Genomic DNA, 9,055 nt, shown 5'->3' on the forward strand with positions numbered 1-9,055 from the left:
ATTTTTGTATTTTTGTATTTTTTTTTCCTCCTGGTATTTTGCTTGGAGAGCACTCAATACTTGGCCTATATAAAAGGTATATCGGCTATGTTGTTTCTTAATTCAGTTTTGGAGCATCAATAAAATTTCAGTCCTTTATAGTTACTTTCTAGTTTTCTCTGGGGGTAACTAGGGTTTCATAATCGTTATTTTATTTATTTATTGTTCTTTTCTTCTTAAGTTCCTTTTATAGCTTTCAATCTTTAGTTTCTGTTTATTGTCATACGCCGTGAGAACCATCCTAATTCTGATTAGTGTCAGTTACTTAGATTGGGCATTTTCCTCGGCCAACGAAAAGTAACATTCAACAACATTAACCAGATTGAGTGTGTTGGTTTTGCTAAATCATAATCCATGGTGTAGCTTAGCCAATTATGTTCAAGGCCTTTGTTGCAGCAATGGGAGAGTCTTACAGATTATGGTGAGTGCATTCATGTGTTCATATTGCACCACTTAAATTAGTACAATTCTACTTTGTTACTTTTTCTTACAAATTTCTGCAAATAATGAATTGAAAAGTGTACGATTAAATCAAACTAAAGATCATTAGTAGAAGGCCACAATGAATTGGTTCTTCCACCATATCCTTAACTCTCTACAACAATGCTTCATTCAACATATTCTGATAATATCAACTCATAAAAGATACAGACAGTAGCAGCTAGTGAACAAGGAAGCTACTATATACAAGACTCGGCACACCTGAACTTCTATATATCCGTTTTACAGCTGAAGCAAAAGCTCCACAAGAAAAAGCTCCCCATCAAACCCCAGTCCCGTTAATTCAGCAGGCTGAACTAAGCCATCCACCATTCCACCAAAAACATACAAATAACGCCCAGAATGATCTGCGCAGGCACGATGAAATGACCGACGGTTAGGTTTATGACCGGTTGCCTTCAACCTTCTCCACATTTTTGCCAATAGTCTCGCAGAGTTCAGCGTGGATGGCTGCTGCATAGTAATGGAAGGGATTGCACTAATGTCTAACACCCAAAAATCATCTCTCTTGTGTCTTTGTGAATCTTCCCCTCCATATATCAGCACTCGGCCTCCCAAAATCAGTGTAGCTGAGTGACCAACTCGTGGGAGGGAAACTCCCCCAGGTATATTTGGTAGTTCGTATAGTATTTGTACCCAATTCAGATAGCTTTCAGAAATATCTAAGACCCAAACATCATTCAGCACCTCATAACCCAATCCTCTTCCTCCAAATAAAACTATCCTGGTGCCCTCAATGCAAGTCAATGAGTGTCCTGAACGAGCTGCGGGTGATGGATTTGTCAAAATTTCACGCCATTTTCCAGAGCACAAATTTTCTTTGAGTTCTAGAACCCATGTGTCACCCAATCTCTGGCCATTCAGCCCTATCCCTCCGTGGATAAGCATCAACCTATTATCAATAGAACATGCAGCATGGGCCCCACGGGCAGGTGGTGCAACGGATCCCACATCAAGCAGCCTCCATGATAATGAAATGCCCAAGGTCTCATGGCATGTCAGTTGTCCCACCCATGTATCGTTTTGACGGCTCCCGTTGTCATTGATTCCTCCAAAGAGAACAAGGAAATCACAAATTACAACACACGTATGCCCAAATCTCCCACTTGGAATGCCTGAATTAACCTTCTGCCAGTTGAGAATCTTCTGAAATTCTTTACCAATATAAGCCACCCATGTGTCATCGAGATGTCGTCCTAAAAAGAAACATCAGTAAATAATCAGAAGAAAAATCACACATTCACTCTAAACAAGCAAGAAGTTGTTTAGTTTAAATCAGTAGTTGAAAATTTGTACTATAAAATGATTGGGTACATTAATTTAACTTATATCTCCAGTTGCCAATAAATGCTGGCAGATTTCTCTTTTTCTTCCAGCAACAAATAAGGGATTCAGATTTATTCATCATTTCACAAAAGTGATTGCAAAAATTTCTACCTGCGGTTGGCAGAAGGTGGAATACTCCCTTTCAATCAAAATGAGTTCTTGGAAGACACTTTTTGTTGAAAGCACTCTTGGTCAGTAAAATATGAAGAAATATATAAAATTGAACCAGAAAGTTCAGCGTAGAACAGTCCATGTTTCATAAATCATGTAGCGAAGCTTTTTAAACATCTCTATCAACCAAATACTTGTGAGCAAGAATGAAGGTTGTCATTAAAGCTGAGTGCGCAAGGAAGACTAGGATTTCTAAGAAAATCTTAGATCCATCCCAAATGCTAAGCCATTGATACAAATAGGACATCCCTATCTTTTCTCCACTTCCATCAACTTCACAACCTCCAACATGAGGAGAAGCCAAATGCCAATTTCTACAGAGGATTTAAGGTATGATAATCGTGCATCATGTTAGAATATTGTGAGAATATTCTTTAGCCTATAGTTCATACAAAACAACCGGCTACAATTGTTTTGTGTAATACAATGTGTAAGAGTGGTTCTATAAGATTCCATATTTATCTTACCATATTCTTATATACAATCAAGATGCAGCCCTTTTGGACTTTGTATATAATGGACGCAGACCTTTAAGACTGAACCTCTTAAGTTCTCTCTCTCTCTCTTTTCTCCAAAACATTCTTCTGCAAATTTTCTCTATTTTGTTACTCTTTATACTTCATCTTGGCATTAGAGCCCCATTCTTGTGGCTTCTGACAATTTCTTTTGCCTCTCCACTCCATGCACCATAACTGAACCATCATTCCCGGATCATTTTCTCCACAAACCATTGCCAGATTCGGGTTCAAATGATGCTGATCTACCAAACCGTGTAAGCATCCACCTCCAGTAATCCTGAATGCGTGATAGGTTCTGCTTAGTTTTACACATCTCAAGAGTCACCATGCAAGCTTTTTCTCAATTGACCAACACCACATTCAGGACCAAAGATCACCAATCTACCGAATCAAGAAATTTGCTGCTGCCATCTACTGTCATGTGCTCTAAAGCGCATCTCACGTGCTGCCTTCGATCTAAGCATTCACATGCTCTTACACTTGCTCTCATGCGCTTCTTCAAGCATGTCTTTACCCTGCACACATCATGTGCAGGACGTGCCCCAGTCGGCACACACCAACTTGACCCATGTGCCCTCACTTGTTTCTTCATACGCCGTAGCCGGTGTGAGCCTTCATGCACTCCCACACAACACTTCACGTGCATATCACCCAATATATGCCATGTGCAGGCACATGCCCCCAACTGACACAAGCCCATATCTCCTGCTTGGCCTACATACGTCAAGTGCCTTTCGCATGATTCGGGATCAGTTTTGACCATTTTGTCCTGGCTCAGCCCATCTGTACAGATCTAGCTCGTACAGTCAAATCCGACCAATATGCCCTGTCTGTGATCCTGTTCCTTTATCGACCGTGTCATCAATGCCTACCCAACTTGCACAACTCGTGCCTGAAACCTGAATCTGTGTGCAACCTGTGACTACCTCACAGTTCTAACACACAAACCTGAGCTTGCAGCTCTAACCCATGACCACTACCTGTGACCCTGATACACTTATCCGATTTGGAACGAACCGAATCGGTATAGTCGACCTGGTTTTAACCACTTAAGAAATATAAGGATAAAAAAGCAACAACTCTTCTGGCACACCTTGCCACTAGCATAGGTCAGGTCAGAGCGGCTCAATGATTATTTTGAATCGATCCAAATCTCATGCTCTAACCTAGAGGTTGTTCCAATTCTAGTTTGGGATGTTTCACCTTGTCAACCTTTAAGGCTCGCTCAACCAACACAACCACGTAGCACACCTCGAATCGAAGTTTGATCACTTCAGTTTGGGACTTTGCTAATTGTCAGATCCTACCCAATCAATATGATCAAACGTGTGCTCTAACCCGGAAGCTTGTTCGATCTAACTAATCCGACCTAACCACTTTCTTCCAAACCTTGAGTTTGACAAGGGATGTTAGAATATTATGGGAATATTTTGTAGCTCCTTGTTTACACAAAGTAATAGCTACCGTAGTTTTGTCCAATACATCGTGCAAATGTATATTCTAATAACAATTGCTTTTCAAAGTGATGAGATTTAGATTCACAACACATGAAAGGATAGAAAAACACATTTATATCAATTCTCATGTTGAAGGAAGTAAGTTTGACATAGAGAAATACAAGTGAAGAAGACTAATTTAACAGAAAAACAGAAGGTGATAGGGGAAAGAATGTAGTTACTATGACCTTCAAATTTCAATGTCTTTCATATTTTTTGACAGGTTGGGATCCTCTCCATTTGGATAATTCCAGCCTTTCAATCATGACAGAAGGGTTTTAAATAGAATGTGAAAAGATGTGCCAAAATACCATGCAAAGACCATTCTTCTTTTAATGATGTACTCACTAATGATTTTCTCGTGAAGTTAAAATAGACCTCTTCATTTGGCCTAAGAGAGCCAAGTTTTTATGGATCTGGCTATTTGATTAGCTGAACTACAAAACTTACAAACCAAATCTTCCAGAATGAGATAGCTCAACATGCATAGCTTATATTTTTCAGGACTCGGGACACAGGTTAAATGATGATTACATAGACACCTTACACACTAACTTTCTCCATAGCGAGAATTTTGATACAAATTATGAAGAAGTAACATCATTGTCTAGTAATCAGCAGGTTTAATTATCTTCGATGGGATGGTGTAAGATGTGCGAGCATGGTAGCATGGTAGCATATATATATATCTTAGGGGTGGAAGGGAATATTGATAAGTGCCAAATGTTGCACATTCAAGCCCCTAACTTGCATATGTTAATTCTTTAGCATCGTTATCTATTTGATTTTGTGTTGTTTTAGTGTTTTCAGGTTTTAAATAAAGATGCAATAAATTTCATTAATTTTGGGCTTAAAAGGCACTTTACGGAGCTGTTGAAGTTTTTGGAATTGAGCTTAGCATCCTTAGGCTCGAGCGCCTCCTCCACAAGGCTCAAGCGCACCTCCGCTCGAGCACACCAAATGGGATCGAGCGCACTCGCACCAACCTACTGGACAGAAACGCATAATTGATATGGAAACAAGTTTAGGTCTCCTAATTCGATTAGGGGACGGAAATCCAGCGTTTCTAGGATTCCAAGGGCTCCTAGGGTTTATTTTAAACCCTATAAATACGCCATAAACTTCTCAATAGAAGGGGGTGCTTAGCATAGAGAAATTTCACATAAAACATCTTCTTGGAGGCTTGAAGAGTTGAAGAGAAGATGAACATGGCAAAAGGCCATTCCAACACCACCATGAGGAGCTAAATTCGTAACAATGGTTGGATGTAACCCTTTCCAAGTAACAATGGTTGATTGTATTTTAATTTAGGGTTTTTCTATATGCATGATGGTTGTATAACTAAGAGAACTGATTTTTATCTTAGAATTCTTATCTTGTCTTAAAAAGCTTTTTATCTTAATTGAACTCAATCATTCTTATTTTCCGTGATTATAAGAATGATGGTTATGCAACGGTTTTAACTGACACATGATCAAGAGGGTTTGATAGGCGATGCCTAGGGAAAACGAATCGATCTACACTCTAGTTTAATGTAATTTAGGTAGACGATTTGTACTAACCGAAGATGAATTATGCTTACCATGTGTGTAACTAATTAAGAGATTTGATAGTCCATACCTAGGGAAGAAGGACCGTACCACATCTAGATTTTAGGCAAATAGTTTGTGCCAACCGAAGATGGATTATACTTATTTATTAATAATTGTATTTTCTTGACTACTCGAGTGGCACGAGCTTATCGTGCATAGAATGAATTTCCATTGTTAATTTATGATTAACCATTGTTATGTGGTTAGTAGTGAAGTCAACCCCCCTATTCTTTTTCCCAGTACAATTTATCTTACTTTTACTTTTATACATTTAGTTTTACAATAAAAAACAAATCAATCTTCTTTAAATTGAGTTAGATTTAATCTTGATAAACTTGATAACAATACCAACGCAGTCCTTGAGGTTCGACACCCTCAATAGCCCTATCCTACAAGGATTCGTTCTATTGCGAGTGGTTATTTGTTATTGATAATTTTTGCACAACGAAAAGACCACATCAAATATTAAGGGTGAGGTAAGATGTGGTGGCATGGTAGCATACATGAAATTTATGAACTTAGGGCTTAAAGTCTTCAAGCCTAAGCTAGCTCAATTCTTGCATTCTCTTAAAGCTTAAAGTCCATCTATGGGGTTCAAAGAAATGGTTTGGGGCAAGCAACTGAACGGGTTCATGGGTTTGATTATCTTCAAAGATAATGCTAATCAATAGAAATAACCCTTAACCATATCTTAGGCCTTCAACTTTTGTAAAGTTCTCATACAATAAAAAGAAAAAGAAAAGTGTAATAGATTTAATCCAGAAGCTTGTACCCTAGAGTTAACTTGCTAATTTTAAGCCTAAATACATGCCCGAAAAGGTCAACATACAATATCAGGTTGATGTGCTTATGGGTGTTGCCAAAAAAAGAAAAGGTAATGGATTTTACTTTTTCATTGACGAAAAGGAAAAAAGTTGAATGAAAGAAAAAGACATTAACTATTTCTTTGAAGTTTTTCTTGTACCAGACATTATTTTGGGCAGAAGCACAATGTTGGAATGTATTAGGTCACATATTCCTATATTACATGACAGACGAGGAAGGTCTATCTGTCAGGAAATGAAACTCTCTATTAGATCACTATGAATATGACAATTACCTTGATACTTTGTGTATTTGCGGGTAATGAAAAAAAATAATACATGGAGGCAGATTGTGATTTTAGTTAGACATAGTGATAACTGATGGGTAAGATTAAGTACTGTTAGAATGCATGCTGTAATAAGTTGTACTATTCTAGAAGAAAACTTAGATGAAGTGTCTAGAATAGGTGTCCTAGAACATGCCGTCAGTCTCAGGAATATTTCTCACTCTATTGTAATCATTTCCCCTATATATATATGGAATGAATAGCAGAGGGCTGGATAGAGAAAATCAACTCCTCATTCCATATAGTAAGATTAATATCCTTTAGGAGGTCAAAGCTAAGGTGGTGATTTCGGCTGATGAACTGGGAGCAAACTACGGAAGGCTTGAGAACCTGAGAATGGAGCAAGTCAGTGAGAAGCAATGCAAGCTTCAAATCCAATGTCATGAACAAGGTCAAAACAAAGGCTGGTTGGATCAACTTTACCAAGAAGGGATGGTAAATAATAAATAAACAATTAAATGTACAATAGATTTCAATCTATTGCCAATCTGTTAATATACAAAGGTAATAATCAACAATAGGGTGGTCCAATTTGGAATATTAAAGAGGCTACCCTGCCTGCCAAAGAGGACCTATGCAGTGTAAAATAAAACTGCATGATGGTCTTGCTACTTGCTAGCTTGCTCAAACTACAGATCGTCTAACTCCCCAGTGCACCATTTGTGCTGCCCCAGGTTTACAGGCTCCGTTTATCAAATTAGCCTGGCTTGTACATGGCATTATCAAGAGAGAGAACTAGTGTATCCCCGTCATGGGATTACAGAGTTTCTTTTGAGCATGCAGAGATTCTGGTCAATTCTGGTTACAAAACCCTCCTCCCTTAAGTGTCCATCTTCGCATCCCCATTTTTTTTTTTTTTTTTTTCTTTTCCCACAAACTAAAAAATGGAATAACAGGACACCCCACAAATCCCACACTCACGATGGGTTGAACATCATATCTTTACCTTTTAAAAGGAGGACAGTTACCATTAGGATGTAAGGCAATTAACTTCTAGGTTTTGTGGTAATTTTTGATATTGTGATGCTCAAATCATGATCTTTAGGCTTTTAGTAGATTTGAAGATTTAGTGCTGATTTCAATGATTATGCATCAATAGCCTAAGAATAATATATGATTTTAGGTTAAAGAAATTCAAATCTCAAAATGAAAGATACAAAACAGAAGTAGTCAACAGGCTACACTAGCAAAATGGTTAATACAAGCGAAAAAAAGCAGTCACCCAGTGAATCAAAGATTCATATAGACTGGAATAGAACAAAGGAAAGCCCCCAAAGGAATATAAAAAACCAAGGGATGAGATACAATAGCAAGTAAGCTGATATACACAGTAATCACTGTGGTCGTGTTAAAGAAGAATGAGTTGAAGCAGAAATATGAAGACATAAAGATAATTAGAAGCATGTATGAGTAGAAATGGTATAAAGAGCAGAGATGGGTATTGACGAAAAACACTGACCTCCTTCACACCCACCACCAAACAAGACGAGATAGTCAGACACAAAGTTGAGAGAGTGAGAAGCTCTGGGGCATGGGAGCGCCAATTCAGTATCTGGGTAAGTAAGATTATGGATAGAAAGAGAATCAAGCTGAGAGACTTGCTTGTAGAGCCTCATCCATGGCAGCTGCTGGTGGTGGTGGTGGTGAAAATGAAGATTGGAAGAGTTGAGAGCATCAACAGAGTTGGGACCCCAGTCCCTCCTGCATATGGATTCCCAAAGAGCGTCAGACGAGGCAAGAGCCCTGAATCTCTTGCATGTGATGGCAAAGGAAAGAATTGAATCTATGGGGAGGAGGAGGAGGATTGTGAAGAGGTGGTCCTGGGTTATGCTGGTTATTGGTGATCCATTTCTGCAGCTCCTGCTACTGCTTTCTGCCATTGGATGGGGGGTCGTCGAGAGACTAGAGAGCTCCAAAATGGGTTCCTCTTGTTTCCTTACGAATATCAAAAGACAAAAGGGTAAATGGGGTTTTTCCTTTGTTTTTGTTTTTTCCTTTGTTTTTGGCTGATGATATTCTGCTGTCTTGCATCTCATCGAATTATTATCAGAGTCTTCCCTCCCTCCCCCTCTGCATTAATCAATATCTACACTTCAAAAACTCTCTCTCTCTTCCTTTTTTCTTTTCTTTTTCTTTTAAGTTTTGCATCTCTTTATTTATTGGAACAAGGAACTCAAAATAAATAATTCTCAAATCTCTTTCAATTAATTAAAACACTTGATAGATTTACAATACAAATGGTCACTATTTATTTATAGTGAG

At 38.4% G+C, this 9,055-nt stretch overlaps 1 protein-coding gene across 1 annotated transcript; it reads right to left on the bottom strand.

Annotated features, from left to right (window-relative positions):
* Nucleotides 1-546: 546 nt before the first annotated feature.
* LOC132186936 (F-box/kelch-repeat protein At1g51550) lies at nucleotides 547-8,787 on the bottom strand. Its single transcript, XM_059601058.1, has 2 exons — nucleotides 8,253-8,787; nucleotides 547-1,736 (listed from the first exon to the last, which is right to left on the bottom strand). Exons 1-2 carry the CDS (start codon nucleotides 8,671-8,673, stop codon nucleotides 763-765), a joined length of 1,395 nt encoding a protein of 464 aa, XP_059457041.1. The 5' UTR covers nucleotides 8,674-8,787; the 3' UTR covers nucleotides 547-762.
* Between the last annotated feature and the right edge of the window lie 268 nt (nucleotides 8,788-9,055).

This window comes from Corylus avellana, chromosome ca7 (assembly GCF_901000735.1).
Source record: "Corylus avellana chromosome ca7, CavTom2PMs-1.0".
Taxonomy (NCBI): Eukaryota; Viridiplantae; Streptophyta; class Magnoliopsida; order Fagales; family Betulaceae; genus Corylus; species Corylus avellana.